Source organism: Heteronotia binoei, chromosome 8, assembly GCF_032191835.1.
Source record: "Heteronotia binoei isolate CCM8104 ecotype False Entrance Well chromosome 8, APGP_CSIRO_Hbin_v1, whole genome shotgun sequence".
NCBI lineage: Eukaryota > Metazoa > Chordata > Lepidosauria > Squamata > Gekkonidae > Heteronotia > Heteronotia binoei.
In genome coordinates this window covers 132,908,201-132,925,304 of record NC_083230.1, presented here as the reverse complement: position 1 = coordinate 132,925,304, position 17,104 = coordinate 132,908,201, and the positions used below count along the sequence as shown (strand labels likewise).

Below are 17,104 nucleotides of genomic sequence, written 5' to 3'. Positions count from 1 at the left end.
GTCGCTCCAGCAGGGTGTGTCTGCCCCCTGCGATGCAGCGGGCCAAGCCATCTTGGAGAGACATTGGACTGGCGCAAACCATTCCTCCTGGCTGAGGCTCAAAGGGGTAAAGTTGGAGAACAGCTGTTACCCACGTAGGATATTTGTCTTTCCCCCCCTTATTCTTCTGACTCTATATAAAGTTCTTAGGACAACTCATAGTTTCAGGGTTTGTTGTTGTTCAGTCGCACAGTCGATTCTGACTCAGGGTTACTGGTCATCGGTGCGCTCTGTATCTCCTCATCCAGCTCTCCTGGGGCTGCGGCGGCAGAGGGTCCTGAGTCCCTGCCTGAATGCTGTGGGTTAAATGGCCATGAGAGAATCAATGGAAGGTCCTGGTGGCTGGGCGGGTGGAGGCCTCGGAAGACGTTGCTCTCCTGCTTGTGGACCCTGCATGACTGCTAGAGAAGCAAGTTTACGCAGCTGCAAAAAATATTTTCTTCCTACTCCGTCTAGCCCAGGAGATGGCTCCCTACACTGGCACGGCCTTTCTGGGCCTCCTGGATCCACGCCACAGTAACATCAGGACTAGACCACTGTAATGCACTCTACATGGGGCTCCCCTCTAAGTCCACTTATATCAGGAACTAGGTGGAGCGACACACATTGCTCTGATTCTGCAGGCTCCGATCACCTACCAAGCCCTTCATGGCCGGGGCCTCCCTTCCAGTCCTGCGCCACAACAGCTTGGCTCGTCTGGGCGGGGCCTCCTGCAGGTGTCTGCACATGCTCATTGTTCTCCCACCTTGTGGGTGAGGCCCGGAGGATTCCTCCCCTCTTGGCACTGGGCCAGCAGGAAGGCTTTTCTGCCCAGGTCGTTGACACTGAACTGCTGAGAGAGAGGCAGGCTTTGGAGAAGGGGCAGGAACGACTGGGGACTGTGCTGTGGTGCATGGGATGCTTTTGACAGCTAAGCACGAGCAGGGACAAAGACCTGCTTGTCCCTTTCTGTGCCATGCGAGGCTGCTTGGATCCCTGCCTCAGAGCCTGCCTGCCTGCCGAGGAGGGCCCTGCTTGCTTCCTGGGGGAGCCAAAGGCCCTGCAGCCCACCTCTGCTCTCTTTGCCGTGCAGTGGGTGGGGGTGCGCTCCTGGAAAGAGGAGGCTGTGGGCTGAGGGAGGGAGGACAGGGCTAGCCCCCCTCCCCCCCAGTGGTCCGTGAAAGACGGGGCATCTTGCAGGAGGAGGTGGGAAGGAATGGGAGGCCAGGCAGGCAGAAGGGGCAGAGGGCAGGGTGGGGGTACTGAGATGGGAGGGCCGCTTGCGTGGGATGGAGGGAGGGAGGGAGGAGGGGCGGGGCTGGGCTGGGAGGGTGGGCCCAGAGAGGGTGGCACAGGAGCACAGAGGTGGAGCTGGCCCCTCCAAAGCCTTCAGCTATGGCCCTTCCCCCGCACCCCTCTTGGGCCAGGGCGGTCTTCCCTCTGGGAGGGGCAGGCAGGGGCTTCCTGGGTGTATCCAGCTGGGCCGGTGGTGGTGGGGGGTGGGGCAGCAGAGCTGCACCATGTCCAGGATTATGCCTGCTTCCTTGGGGAGGTGGGCTGCGCAGCCTCGCGTGTGCCATGCCAGGCGTGGGTCTCTGCTTCTCTTCCTGCAGGGGTCCTTTGGTCTGGCAAAGGCATTGCTGCCAAGGTAACAGGAGACTGCTCCTGGGGGAGGGGGGGCTCCAGTTCCGCCTGCTTCCTTGGCTCTCTGTGGGCACGCTGCTCTGTCCTTGGGCGCCGTGGCCATGTGCTCCCCCCCCCTTCCGGAGGAGGAGCCTGCCGTGCCAGCCTCGCAGGGGGCAGGGAGAAGGTGTGGGCTCAGTGGGCTGCCGGTGGGTGCGAGGAGGTTGCTGCCTGCCTCCTGCTTGCCTCAAATTTGGGGGGGGGGTGTTGGTGGGCTGCTCCTTCCTCCTGGTTGCCTGGCATTTGGAGCCGCGTGTCTGCAGCTGCCTCCCTCCCTCTCCTCTGGCAGCTGCTTCCCTCTCTTGCCACTTCTCTGATGTTCTTCTCCTCCATTTCTGCCTGCCCTATTTTTGGCACTCCGTTATGGCTCCAGTGGGCCCCCTTCCTTCATGGCAGAGGCAGGAGCTGGGGAGAGTGCGGTTGGGAGGGCTGCAAGCCAGAGAGACTCCCCCTAGAGTTGGAGGGGGGGGTTGGAGCCCTGCCTGAGCCATTGCAGGCCAATCCCAGATGCCCTGTGTGGCGGAACCGGCCCGATTCTGCCTTCAGACCCGGTCCCGTCAGCTCCCTATGGAGTCGCCAACTCCTGGAGGGAGCTAGTTCTCCTCCTGCCCCTTGGGCTCGCTGCCACCACCTGCTCAGTCCCGGGGTTCAGATTGAGAGGAACAGGACTCCCAATCCCCCTCTCCAGCTGTGAGGCCAGGCCTCAAGGTCCTCTGCCACCCTGCACTTGGGTTTCACAGAGACCTCAGCGCTTCTTTGGGGCACCCCTGGAGGATTGGCACCTTATCCAACTGCATGCCTTCCCCCTTCCCCGGGGCCCCCTTCTCAAAAACAGCGTGGTCTAAGCGGTCGGGGATCTATGTGGTACAGAGATGAACTGCCAGCATTTAAAACAGAAAAAACATTTATTTAAAAGAGAAAAATATAGGAAAAGAAAAACACAAAACAAAAACAGTTGCCTTTAAAAAGTTAGCACCGCACAGCAAACAGCATAACAAAATAAAGGTGGTTTTTAAACGCATCGTATTATCCCTGGTCTATACTTGATCTGCCTAAGAGAATGACTTACTTTGTCTGGCTGCCTGGAGGCCTCATTTCCTTGAGCAGGCCTCCCCCTCCCCCCACAGGCAGGAGCTCACCGGCAAGCCACCTCTCTTCCCGAGCCTCTGCTGCAAACTGAGAAACTCTTCCTGCCTAGCACATGGCAAGAACAACAGCCCTTCCTGCCTCTCTAGGAGACTTTCCCCCTAGCGTTGTTGGTTTGGCTCTGGAAGGGAGGGGGGGAGTGAGGGGAAGGCTACAAAGCCTGCTGAATGGATTTACTGATCCCTGCCTTTTTGGATGAAGCACCAACACTCTCAGATGGCGTTTCTCCACACTTCCCCCTCCTTAAATTCTGAGCCGGAGGGGTTGCCTCCTACAGAGGTGACCCCGTAGCAGAATCCAAACAAACAAGGAGAAACCCGTTAACCAAAACATTACACAAACATTCAGGTATTTCTCCAATAATACACAAAGTCCAGCACCCTAGGTGCCCATGTCCTTTCTGGACAAAACGTTGCATGGCTGCATGCAGCAGGAATGTCCAGTCTTTAAGATGTACTCCTCCATCTCCCAGGACCACCTCTGGAGTTTGGTGCTCTCCCTCCGTTGCTGCTGTTGCTGGGGTGAGTGGCCCATCACAGGAGGAAATTCCTGGCCCCACATATGAGGTTGGAAACTGCCCAGTTCCCACACAGTTGCCCCTTCTTTATCCCTCATTGGTGGAATATTCCCTCTGTCCACTCTGTCCTCCCAGAAAACCACCTCTGGGGCTCCAAACAATTGCTGTCCCAGCTTCTTTTTGTCTCCTTCCTTCCTACCTCTATGCAACACCAAGGACCTCGCAGAGACTGGCTGTGGTACATTCTCCTGCACTACTTTAACTGCCTTTCCCATTTTCTCCATAGCCCCCACACAGGTAGCATCGTCTAGATCATCCACAATCATATGGGGTCCCCCCCATTCCACTTTCCGTTCACCAGTATGAAGTGGCAGGGAAACCATCACCCTATCCCCTGTCTCAACTTCTGAGAACTCCACTTCCTGGTCCCTTGCCAACTCACACAGTGGTTCCAGCCTCGGGTCACTTTGAACCTCAGACAGGAACATTTCTGGCTCCCCCAGACTTCTTATCATCTGTTCCTTCAAGCCACCCCTAGTCCCACTGTTTCCAGGACACTCAGCCAACGTTTGATCTGGGTTCTCCGCCCCCTCAGTTGGTTTTTCAGTGTCAGCCAACTGAGCTCCTTCCTGCCTGGAAGGTTCCACAGCATCCTGCTGCCCTTGCGGAAATTGGCACCCCTCTTCCCATTGGGCACACCCTCCTGCAGGGCTTGAGACAGGCTGGTCCTCCCCCTCCCTGGTTAGTGGTGAGGTGGCTTCCCTAAAGTTGCCTTCCTCCCCCCACCTTCCCCTGAGGGTTTGGCTTGGGTTCTCAGTCCCCTCGGTTGGTTTTTCAGTACTACCCAACTGACCCCCTTCCTGCCTGGAAGGTCCCACAGCTTCCCAGGACTCCTGTCTGCCCTGCTTCAAGACGACCTGTTTTGAGAGCATCTCGGACGATCCCACTTCCTGATCCACAGCTACTTGGTGAACCGGTTCCAACCTAAGGCCGCTCCGGACCCCCTTCTGGAACCGCTCCCGTTCCCCCAAGCCTTCAGCTATGTGCTCCTCTGAGCCCACATTAGCCTTGCTGCTCTCAGAACCTCCTGTGAAATCTCCACTCTCCACCTTGGTCTCTTCAGCATGCACATCCTTTATGCTAGACAGGTTCCTTTCCTTGCTAGGAACATCCACAGCCTCTTGCTGCACTTGGGGAAAGCTACACCCCTCTTCCCCTTGGGAACACCCTACTCCAGGGCTTGAGATAGGCTGGTCCTCCCCCTCCTGGGTGACTGCCCTCTCTTCGTCCTCAGTAACCTGGGTTATTTCCCCCTCCCGGGTTGGTGGTGAGGTGGCTTCCTTAAAGTTGCCTTCCTCCTCCCACTTTCCCCTGGGGGTTTGGCTGTGGGTTACAGCATTGATAGAGTACTGGCCAACCAACAAATCCCGGCCCAATAACACTGGAACTGTTTGTTCCTTCATTACCCCACATTCAGAATAGGATTTACCTTCTTGTGGAGCCAAACCCCTGAACTGCTTTCGGGAGTGGTCTGGCCCCAGTTTAAACCTTTTAAATACAGTGGCCTTATAGGCCGCAAAAGTTATCCCCCCATCTTCCATAGGCATGCTGTAATAGATGGCTGAAAGCTCTCCAGTCAGGTTGCTACAGAGGTAAGACATATAGTCCTCCTCTGCAATCCCCCACTGTTTGGCTGCCCTCTCAAAGTTGGAGAGGTATGTGGAGGGGTCTTCTCCCTCTTTGTACACTGCAAAGTCTTTGGGGGTGACTTGGATCTCTTTGCTTAGTTCAGCTTCCAGACGTAGCACCTCAAGCTCATGGCGACGTTGCTCTTCCTGCTCCCGTCTGCGGATATCAGCTCTCTCTTTTTCTTCCTGTCTGCGGATCTCAGCTTTCTCTCTTTCCTCCTGCCGGCGGATCTCTGCTTCTTCCTGTCTGCGGATCGCATCCCTCTCTGCTTGTCGTTCCTCTCTCTCTCTTTCCTCCCGTCTGCGGACTGCATCCCTCTCTGCTTGTCGTTCCTCTCTCTCTCGTTCCTCCTTGATACGCATTCTCTCCAGTTCCATCTGTAGCCGCAAGGTTGCTTCTGACTGGGTGGGGGCCACTTTTGCAGGTGCCCCTGCATGCTCAAGATGCTCCAACAGGAGGACTTGCATATCTACTACAGTCAGGTCGTCACACTCCAGCTCTTGCTTTGCGCACTCTTCCTGGAGCTGTGGCTTTGTCATCTTCAGGATTTCCAGTTTCTTAGCACGCTCCATCCTAACTAGCTAAACTTTCCCTACTCCAGTTGACCCGAAAATAAAACAAAACCGCTGTTGCTTTCTCTGGGTGCTTGCACGTATCAAAAAACAAAAATGCCTGGCCAATCAAGTTCTCTGTTTGTTCTCATCCCACCGCTGCCGCCAAGTGTGGCGGAACCGGCCCGATTCTGCCTTCAGACCCGGTCCCGTCAGCTCCCTATGGAGTCGCCAACTCCTGGAGGGAGCTAGTTCTCCTCCTGCCCCTTGGGCTCGCTGCCACCACCTGCTCAGTCCCGGGGTTCAGATTGAGAGGAACAGGACTCCCAATCCCCCTCTCCAGCTGTGAGGCCAGGCCTCAAGGTCCTCTGCCACCCTGCACTTGGGTTTCACAGAGACCTCAGCGCTTCTTTGGGGCACCCCTGGAGGATTGGCACCTTATCCAACTGCATGCCTTCCCCCTTCCCCGGGGCCCCCTTCTCAAAAACAGCGTGGTCTAAGCGGTCGGGGATCTATGTGGTACAGAGATGAACTGCCAGCATTTAAAACAGAAAAAACATTTATTTAAAAGAGAAAAATATAGGAAAAGAAAAACACAAAACAAAAACAGTTGCCTTTAAAAAGTTAGCACCGCACAGCAAACAGCATAACAAAATAAAGGTGGTTGTTAAACGCATCGTATTGTCCCTGGTCTATACTTGATCTGCCTAAGAGAATGACTTACTTTGTCTGGCTGCCTGGAGGCCTCATTTCCTTGAGCAGGCCTCCCCCTCCCCCCACAGGCAGGAGCTCACCGGCAAGCCACCTCTCTTCCCGAGCCTCTGCTGCAAACTGAGAAACTCTTCCTGCCTAGCACATGGCAAGAACAACAGCCCTTCCTGCCTCTCTAGGAGACTTTCCCCCTAGCGTTGTTGGTTTGGCTCTGGAAGGGAGGGGGGGAGTGAGGGGAAGGCTACAAAGCCTGCTGAATGGATTTACTGATCCCTGCCTTTTTGGATGAAGCACCAACACTCTCAGATGGCGTTTCTCCACACCCTGTCCCATGAAAGAGGAGGGTGGGCCCAGAGTGGCTGAAAGCTGTGCAGGATTACATGGCCAGCTGGGGTGTGGGTGGCCCAGGGGTTGCCGCTTGCTATGCCTGAGCCAAGAGGGAAGCAGCCATCTGGGGGCTAGCAGGACTACACTTGGGCTTACTCAGTGCCTCCAGGGTGAAGGAGGTTTGGCTGGGCAGCCTCCAGGCCAGCTGGGTTACCATGGCTCAGCAGTGTAGGTACACCAGAGGTTCAGAAGAACAGAGAATGTTCATAAGAACCTACGAGAAGCCATGTTGGTTCAGGCCAGTGGCCCATCCAGTCCAACACTCTGTGTCACACAGTGGCCAAAAAACACAGGTGCCATCAGGAGGTCCACCAGTGGGGCCAGCCCTCCCACTGTTCCACCCCCCCAGGCACCAAGAATACAGAGCATCACTGCCCCAGACATAAGAACATAAGAGAAGCCATGTTGGATCAGGCCAATGGCCCATCCAGTCCAGGACTCTGTGTCACACAGTGGCTAAAAAACCCAGGTGCCATCAGGAGGTCCACCAGTAGGGCTAGAAGCCCTCCCACTGTTGCCCCCCCAACTACCAAGAAGACAGAGCATCACTGCCCCAGATAGAAGAACCTAAGAGAAGCCATGTTGGTTCAGCCAATGGCCCATCCAGTCCAACACTCCGTGTTACACAGTGGCCAAAAAAACCCAGGTGCCATCAGGAGGTCCACCAGTAGGGCTAGAAGCCCTCCCACTGTTGCCCCCCCAACTACCAAGAAGACAGAGCATCACTGCCCCAGATAGAAGAACCTAAGAGAAGCCATGTTGGTTCAGCCAATGGCCCATCCAGTCCAACACTCCGTGTTACACAGTGGCCAAAAAAACCCAGGCGCCATCAGGAGGTCCGCAAGCACACCCAGAACACCAGAAGCCCTCCCACTGTTGCCCCTCCCAAGCACCAAGAATACAAAGCATCACTGTCCCAGGCATCAGAACATAAGAGAAGCCATGTTGGATCAGGCCAATGTGCCAAGCATGAGATTTCAAAATAACCAGTCCTTGGATTTATTGATAATCCATGTGGCTCATTTGAACTGAAGATTGGAACTGATACTTTGTAGCACCAGAATACATGCTTTAAAATGGCACATCAAAGGTTCTATAAACAATTCTACATTCACGTGTGAAATTCACACGCTGGGTTCCTTATCTATATTGCGACTAGCACATTCTGGGTTCAGGCCTGGCTGGGCCTGGGAACAAGAACCAGGAGGTCTTATCTTCAAAGAGGACATTCCTGCATCTGTTAGTAAAAGCGAAAGAAGAAAGGTGGGGGCTGCTACTTTGATGTGCTCACATTTTAACTTTGGGTTAGTAATATTCTACCATCTAAATTCTCTAACATAAAAATAACAATTCTAAGGTCTAACTTCTGTAATATAGAAAGGGTATACAATGCTTGACACAATGGCCCATCCAGTCCAACACTCTGTGTCACACAGTGGGCAAAAACCCAGGTGCCATCAGGAGGTCCATCAGTGGGGCCAGGACACTAGAAGCCCTCCCACTGTGCCCCCCCCCAAGCACCCAGAATACAGAGCATCACTGCTCCAGACATAAGAGAAGCCATGTTGGACCAAGCCAATGGTCCATCCAGTCCAACACTCTGTGTCACATAAGAACATAAGAGAAGCCATGTTGGATCAGGCCAATGGCCCATCCAGTCCAACACTCTGTGTCACATAAGAACATAAGAGGAGCCATGTTGGGTCAGGCCAATGGCCCATCCAGCCCAACACTCTGTGTCACATAAGAACATAAGAGAAGCCATGTTGGATCAGGCCAGTGGCCCATCCAGCCCAACACTCTGTGTCACATAAGAACATAAGAGAAGCCATGTTGGATCAGGCCAATAGCCCATCCAGTCCAACACTCTGTGTCACATAAGAACATAAGAGAAGCCATGTTGGATCAGGCCAGTGGCCCATCCAGTCCAACACTCTGTGTCACATAAGAACATAAGAGAAGCCGTGTTGGATCAGGCCAATGGCCCATCCAGCCCAACACTCTGTGTCACACAGTGGGCAAAACCCCAGGTGCCATCAGGAGGTCCACCAGCGGGGCCAGGGCACTAGATGCCTCCTACTATGCCCCCCCAAGCAGTGTTGTGTGGAAGTGTGCTCATCGTCTGTGTTGTGCGCCTGCCTGCAGGGAACAGGGAAGGTGGAGATGGAATGGAGTTGGGCTCCATCTTGTAAATTTGGGTCATTAATGCATCTGGAGTCACCATCTGCTTTGCTAATACAATGTTTATTGTTTCTATCTGGTAAACGTTTTGGTGTTATTGTTCATTGCCCAGAGCCCTGCAGCCGCAGCAGGGATTGGATGATCCACAGATCAGATCAGTAATACTAGTAGTAATGATCTTGCTCAGATGATGAGGGACAATGGAGAGGTCCCTGTGGAACTTCTTCCCTGGCTCCTGGCTGGGGCAAACAGCCTCCAAGTTCAGCCGTGCTCAGAAGCCATTTTGGTGGAGGGAAACCCACTTTTCCCAGTAGGGACCCCCTGCTGCTCCCCGCCCCCTCTGCAGCAGCCCTTGGAGCTGTTCCCTGGTACCTGCCGCCACCTCTTGATTTCCCCACCCCTGGTCAGCCTGGGCTCAGGTGGAGCATCAAAGCACTGCTGCTTCAGGAAGGTTAACTACGGTGAAATGTGCAGGCAGGAAGGGAGGCATTTGCTTCTCTCTTGAAACAAACGCAATGAGGATCCCGGGAACTAGGCTGGGATGCAGACTCATAGAAGAACTGGGCCAGAGGAGGTGGCTACGCTAGCGTGGCACTTGCTCTGCCCCATCATCTGAAATCCCCTCCCTGTTGGCAGTGCCAGATGGGGGTGTGCTCACAAGAGGATGCAGGTCTTGGCACGCTCCCTCCCCGCCCCCACAGTCACACACAGGCATGCGTGTACAAAGAGTTCTGGCAGCAACAGCCCATAGAGAGATGCTCGTTTGTCTGGGAGATCCCATGTCTTCACGCCGGGCTGTTACCACAAGCAGTGGTCAGTCTCACTAAATATCCGTGCCTCCTGCTGGCCCCGAGTGCTGAGGGGGTCATGATGCGCTTTGGGATCCTCCAGCAAGCCAGTCGCAGGTTGGAGCTGGGAGCACCAGTTGTTTGGCAGGCTAAGGAGCGGCATTGTAGCCTCTGGGGATCAGTTTAGTCAATAGTGGAGGGTTGATCTGGGGCACTGGGAGGGGCTGTTTTTGAGGCAGAGGGGCCAGATTTGCAGCATAGCTGCTGGTGTCTCCTCTCAAAAACTTCCCCAAGTTCCCAGAAGGTTGGGCAGGGCCCCCAGAAGGAGATGCCTCCATCCTCGAGTGTTCCCAGCGGGTGGGAAAATGCCTTGTGGACTGAAGCAGAGGTCCCAGTGCTAAAAGTCCCTTCCTGCTTCTGACTGGCGTCTTTCTTTCCTTGCAGCAACATTGCGGAAGCCCTGGTCAGCAAGGGCCTGGCCACCGTGATTCGCTACCGCCAGGACGACGACCAGCGCTCCTCCCACTACGATGAGCTGCTGGCGGCTGAGGCGCGGTGAGTGAGCCGGCCCGGACTGGCTGGCCAAGGGTGCCGGGGGGGGGGGGGGGGGGGCAGGAGGCACCCAGTCCCCAGCAGCTCCAGGGCCCAGAAGGAGGCGCGTCTGGCCTGGCGGGAGGAGGAGACCCTGCATCCGAAGGGCAAGAGGGCTACTCTGCCTGCATGTTGGATGGAAGCAAGGCAGCTCTGTGGCGGGACAGACGAGCGGGGCCCTCAGCTGCAGGGACAGGCCCTCCTGGCCCTTCAGGTCTGTCCATCTCCTCCTTGTGCCCCTGCTGGGCAGGCTGAAGCAGGCGATGGGCTGGGCCGCCTCCTGGTCCGGAGAGAGGGCACCTGTGCGTGTGCCTTTCCGGGTTCCTGCCGGCCGGCCGGCCTGCCTGCCTGCCAGAGAGCTATTGCCCTGGGCTGGCCCTGCCGGAGCTGATGCTGCCAGGCCTTGAGTCTGGTCTTTCCGCGTCCCATGATGGAGGCCTGTTTCTGGAGCCTGCTTGGTGGCCTGCTGAGAAGAAGCGCTGGCTGTGGGCTGGCAGCTGGCCCCGTGGCCTCCCCTCTCTTTCCTTGCCGGGTCAGTGGGCCTGGGTCCCCACAGAGGGGTCATGGACTCTGGAGGCTCTGCTGAAGGAAGCGGCAGTCCCATCGGCAGTGCAAGCATTTGGGGAGGGGCAGGAGCTGTGGCAACTGCAGTGTGCGCCCCCCCCCCTCAGAGGTGGGGCTAGCTGGCCTTGGTGGGGGCGGGGTGAGTGTGCACATGGGCAACTGCCACAGCTGGCCTCGGGGACTGTGTGCTTCTAAAATCAGAGGTGCTGATTCCTTGTGGCGGCTGTGGGCAGGGGCAGAGTGGCAGCCTGTGGGGAGGGGGTGTCGCCTGCAGCCTCCCGCTTGAGCCGGTTTCCCTGGTCTGCCAGGAGGCAGGGCCCAGAGAGAAGGAGAGCTTGCAAGAGGCCCCCGAGGGGCTGAGGCAGCAGGCGTCACCTGGTGCCCTTTCGTGGCTCTTGGCATGCAGAGATGCCTCTTCCTCAGCAGCTGCGGCCAGCTCTGCTCCGCCCCGCCCTGCCTCCACAGACCCCTTTCCCAGCCCTTCCTGGTCCTTGGTCATCCACCCCTTTCCCCAGGAGGCTCTGTTGGGCCAGCCGGCTCTCTGGACAGACAGGCTCTCTGCTTGGACCGCTCCACTAAGCCACAGCAAGAGCCTGGGTGCTGCCCCGTCTCTCCCTTGGAGTCCCTTGTGAGGAGGCTGGGCTGGGCTGGACTACCTGGAAGCAGCTCGGGGGGAGCAGAGCGAGGGCAGCCAGAACGGGGGGAGTGGAAGCAGGATCCTGCTCTGGAGCCCTTCCCCAGCCCCAGCCCCAGCACAGCTCCATCTCAGCCAAGAAAAGCAGTGACTGGAGGGGAGGAGGAAGGGGGCTGCCGGGATCAAGACCAGCCCTCCTGCAAGTTGGGAAGATGCTCCCCCCACCCACCCCACCTTGGGCAGGAGGTCTGGAACACTTTGCCTGGGAAGAAAGGTTAAACCGCTTGGGGCTCTTCAGCTCGGAGAAACGTCAACTCAGGGGTGACATGAGAGAGGTTTACAAGATGATGCATGGGATATTATTCACATGTGGAATTCACTGCCACAGGAGGTGGCGGCAGCTACAAGCATAGACAGCTTCAAGAGGGGATTGGATAAGCATATGGAGCAGAGGTCCATCAGTGGCTATTCGCCACAGTGTATTGTTGGAACTCTGTCTGGGGCAGGGATGCTCTATTCTGGGTGCTTGTGGGGGGCAAAGTGGGAGGGCTTCTAGCTCCACTGATGGACCTCTTGATGGCACTTGGGGGTTTTTGGCCACTGTGTGACACAGAGTGTTGGACTGGAGGGGCCACTGGCCTGATCCAACAGGGCTTCTCTGATGATCTTATGAGGGTCCTGGCAAAGCAGAGGGGGCTATCCCTTTCTCTTTTGTGGCTCTGCCCCCCAGACCCAAATGCCCTTCTCTCTGCCTGCCCCACTCTGTGTAGGGGGGACCCTATGCCTCTCCTCCTCCAGGGCTTGGGGGGGGTGGCCCCCTTTGTGAGCCTTCTCTGCTGTCCTCTGCAGCAGGCAAGAGGGCCCCTCTCGGCTCAGCTCAGCTCTCTCCTCCTCTGCGTATGGAAATGTCTCCCTGTCGCCTCTGAGCTGCCTTGGGAAGTGGGGCATAAATCTCTGAACCAAAGTGGGGCTGGCATTTCTCTGGGCTCTGAGTGCTCCTCCTTCCCCTCCCCCAGGCGGCTGCCTCAGAGCCCCTCCCCACCGCAAGGAGGGGAAGGGAGTTTTGGGAGGGGGGAGGTTGTCAGCCTCCTCACCATTTGGGCTGGGGGATCTGCGCTCTGCTTCCCTCTGCTGCTGCTGCTGCTGCTTGTGAGCCTGAGCTCTGCCAGGGGGATCTTGCACTCCCTCCCCTCTCTGGCATCCTCAGAACAGCAGACTGGGCTTCCTGAGAGCAGCCAGCCAAGCACTGCAACTCCGGTCTTCTTCTAGCCCCTTGAGCTCCCGGGTGCAGCTTCAAGCCAGGCAGGGACTGCCAGTGCTTGGGGGAAGGGGTCACTTTCAGTGGGCTCCTCCCTCCCCCCCCCCTTCTCTAGGGCCAGCAGAAAGAAGGAGGAGCCTGAATGTCTTTGAGACGCATCATCTTCTCCCCTCCTGGCTGGCTTCTGCTTTCAGCCAAGACTTTCACACACACACCGAGAGCCACGATGAGAATTCCTCAGAAGGCTTGCTGCTGCTGCTGCTGCAAGGTCCCCCTGCCCAGCGGCCCCCTCTGGCTGCTTCCATTCTGCTGCTCCGGGGGGGGGGGGGGGTGAGCGGGAGAAGCGTCTCTCCAGGAAGTGCTCAAAGCATTGCCTGTGGCAAGGGAGAACTGGCCCCTCTGCGCTTTGGCCTCCCTGCACCTTTCTCTCCCCTCCCCTCCCTCAAACCCATTTGGGCTCTCTCTCCCCTGCTGGCATGGAGGAGGAGGCAGCCTCAGAGTGAAGGAGTTCTCCTCTGAGCCCAGCTGGAAAACCAGGCTTGGAGAACACACACTGGCCCGCTGCGCCTGAAGGTGCCCTGTGGTGAGGTGGTACCTCTCCGACTCCCACCTGCTGGGGGAGGTTTCCTGATTGGGGCGTTTCTCTGCACAGCAAGTGATTGCTTGGGGGGGCCTGCAAGAACAGCCCCTCTAGGCCACTGCCCTCTGTCACAGTGGGGCCAAACCAGTTGCCCCAGGTGGCCAGCGAGCAGGGCACAGAGGCTGAGGCCTTCCCCTCCTGGCAGGGGCTCCCCAGATCTGCTGCTTCAGAGCGAAGTTCCCTTTAGCCCCCAGCCATGGCTGGCAGCCTCCCTGGATCTGTCGGACCCCCTTTCCCAGCTCCCACAGCCTCCTTTCGTTATTTCTTTTTGTCCACCCTGAGCCTCCTGCCCGTCAGCTTTCCTGGCTGCCCCCAAGGGCTCGGATTGGCGGCTCCTGCGTCCGCCTGCTTCACCCCACGCATGGTTTTATAAAGGCCTCCCTTAGGGGTGGCTTTCCTAAACTGGGAGTCCAGTTGCTGCAGCCTCTCCTCGCTGGGAAGGCCCCTCAGCTAGCTGCCTGGCTGACCCTCTGCTGCTCCCCTGCTGCTGGGAGGGCTCTTCCCCAGCAAGTCAGCCCATCCCACCCGCCCCGCCCTGCCATGCCTGCCTGCAGTGCTTTGTGGGGAGATGGCTGAGTGCTCCCGCTGGACTCCCGTTGCGGTTTTGAAGTGCTGCAACCACAGAGCCCTTGGGCTTGAGGAGAAGGAAGGAAGTGTCCGGGTCGTCTGGGGCGCTGGCCAATTTCTTCAGGTGTGAGATGCCATGCCTGCACAATGCCGCTCCATTCAGGCGACATCTCATTTAAGAGCAAAACCTGGAAGGAAGTGATTTCCATTAGAATCGAAACAGTAGTGGTGTATTTTGCATTTAAATGTTTCATGGGATTAAGCACTGAAAGAAACGTTTATTGCTTTTGATTCTTGCTGTCTTGTTGACTCTTCGTTTTGTTCAGAGAGCAAAGCTGGTTCATGTCGAGCAGCGGCTAGTCCTGTTCTTGGACTTGAGCCCACAACCCCTTGGTGTTAACAAGACCCACCCTTCCGGGCTGGGGCTGCCCCTTGGCAGGGGAGAGAGCACCGCAAAACTCACGGGCTTCCCCTCCCTCTATCTCCTTGTTTCCCACCAGGGCCATCAAGAACGGCAAAGGATTGCACAGCAAGAAGGAGGTCCCAATCCACCGAGTGGCTGACATCTCTGGGGTAAGGAGAACTTCATGCCAGGCTGAACCACATGTGTGCTGTGGTGAGGCCCAGTGGAGACTGCGGCTCTTGCTGCGTTAGTGATCCGGAGAGTGTCCAGAAAGGAGGAAACGCTCAGATGCTCAGAAGAAGGGCACGGCCTTCTATGTGGGTTGTTTCGTCTTCCCAGCTCTCCCCTCCAGTCTTCTATTGGGGGGGGGGGGGGCAGAATCTGCCTTGCTGCCGCCGGTCCCCAGAAGCTCTGTGCTTCCTTCTTATTCCAGTATCCTTCCTCAACCAGGAGGCTTTTACCCACCAGGAATTTGCAGGGAGAGACTGGTTTAGAATCTGCTCCAGAAAGGAAGAAGAGACATCCTCTCCCCTTTCCTGGTCCATGTGGCCCCGGACACAGACATCTGAGGAATCTTGCCTGTTGGAGCAGTTTGAGTCCAGCCTCCTGTCTCACCTTGCTATGCAGGGGGCAAATCAGGTTCCTCCACAGGCTCAAAGGAACCCACAAACAGGGCCCATTCCTCACAGAAGGCAGATTTTGACTTGACTTACTTTTCAGGGCAGTGATTCCAGAAAGGAAGGGCGTGGATGAGAGACACCTGAAGACAAGGGTTGGGTCTCGGAGGCCTCTTGGGGGACTCTTCCTATTCCAAGCCAACCTCCACCCTCACCCCCCTGGACCCCCGGCTGGTGGGGCTTCTGGCCTGCCCTTTTGTCTGGCCAGGGGGGCCCTCTTGAGGCCAGTGACCCACCCGCTCTCGTCAGGCAGGTGGGACATTAGCGAGAAAAGCTGGGCCTTTGGCCTCCCTGGGGAAAATGTTGAGCCCCCCCGCCCGTGCAAAGGAGTCTTCCCAAGCTCTCCCTGTGGCTTCCTGTCGCCACCCTACCTGTTTGCCCGAAGGCAAGGAGGAGGGGTTGCAGGCGCAGAGCTGTCAAGAGGCCCTCAGCCTCCTCCCCCACCAGTGCAGTGGCTCAACAGGGGCCACCCGGATGTGCTGCAGAAGTCCTTTCTGTGGGCATTCCCTCCCCTTCTGTCTCCCCTGCCCCTTTGCTGGCTGATTGACGCACAGCCCCGCTTTGAAGCTGGTGCTGCTGATCGGTCACCTTCCGCCCAGCTTCTGGAGCTGTGGGGCTGGGCCTGAGGGGCAGAGGATTTGCTCAACCCTGGCAGCAGCTCCAGCTCGGGGCAGAGAGGGGGAGGAGGCTGTCCTGCACCTGGGTCTGGTTCACTATAAGAGGCCTGTCATGTGCATGATAAGACATCAGCCCCTTTATTCAGCTCCTCCTCCTGTTCGTGGCCACTGTCATCCGTGTGAGTGCTGCTGCAGGCAGGGTGGGCAGAAGGCCCCCCCCCGGACATCCAGCATTCTGTTCAGGGGGTCTCTCTGGAGCTCCAAAACCGGTGTTTGCAGAAGGACCATCCAGTCATGGAGTCGGAAGGGACCTCCAGGCTCATCTAGTCCAAACCCCCCCCCCCCACACCTCCAGTGACCCCTGCAGGCTCCAGGCCAAAAGATGGCAAAAAAATCCCTCCAGGACCCCTGGCCAGTCTGGCCTGGAGAAGAACTGCTGCCTGACCCCAAAGTGGCCACCAGCATCTCCCTGGGTGGGTCAGAAAGGGCCATGTGAACTAAGCCCTGCTGCGACCCCTCCTGCCCTCCTTCTCATGGTCTGCCTCATTCACAGGATCAGCCTTGCTGTCAGATGGCCATCCAGCCTCTGCTTAGGAACCTCCAAGGAAGGAGAGCCCACCACCTCCCAAGGAGGAAGCTTGTTCCACTGAGGAACCCCTCTAAACTCACAAACCCCTCTCCCTAAATTCACAGGATCTCCATTGCTGTCAGATGGCCACTTGCCTCTGTTGAAAAACCTCCAAGGAAGGAGAGCACACCACCTCCTGAGGAATCATAGAGTTGGAAGGGACATCTAGTCCAACCCCCTGCACAATGCAGGAAACCCACAAACCCCTCCCCCTAAATTCACAGGATCTTCATTGCTGTCAGACGGCCATCCAGGCTCTGTTGAAAAACCTCCAAGGAAGGAGAGCCCACCACCTCCCCAGGAGGAAGCCTGTTCCACTGAGGAACTGCTCTAAACTCACAAACCCCTCCCCCTAAATTCACAGGATCTTCATTGCTGTCAGATGGCCATCTAGCCTCTGTTGAAAAACCTCCAAGGAAGGAGAGCCCACCACCTCCCGAGGAGGAAGCCTGTTCCACTGAGGAACCGCTCTAAACTCACAAACCCCTCCCCCTAAATTCACAGGATCCTCATTGCTCTCAGATGGCCATCTAGCCTCTGTTGAAAAACCTCCAAGGAAGGAGAGCCCACCACCTCCCGAGGAGGAAGCCTGTTCCACTGAGGAACCGCTCTAAACTCACAAACCCCTCCCCCTAAATTCACAGGATCCTCATTGCTGTCAGATGGCCATCTAGCCTCTGTTGAAAACCCTCCAAGGAAGGAGAGCCCACCACCTCCCGAGGAGGAAGCCTGTTCCACTGAGGAACTGCTCTAAACTCACAAACCCCTCCCCCTAAATTCACAGGATCTCCATTGCTGTCAGATGTCCATCTAGCCTCTGTTGAAAAACCTCCAAGGAAGGAGAGCCCACCACC

The 17,104-nt window shown here is 56.9% G+C and overlaps 1 protein-coding gene across 1 annotated transcript in view; it reads left to right on the top strand.

Moving 5' to 3' along the window:
* SND1 (staphylococcal nuclease and tudor domain containing 1) overlaps window positions 1–17,104 on the top strand; it is a 156,360-nt gene that overhangs the window by 54,225 nt on the left and 85,031 nt on the right. Inside the window, exons 3-4 of the mRNA XM_060246068.1 lie at window positions 10,116–10,226; window positions 14,426–14,498. Of these exons, the coding sequence (XP_060102051.1) occupies window positions 10,116–10,226; window positions 14,426–14,498 (184 nt within the window). The remainder of the gene's footprint in view (window positions 1–10,115; window positions 10,227–14,425; window positions 14,499–17,104) is intronic.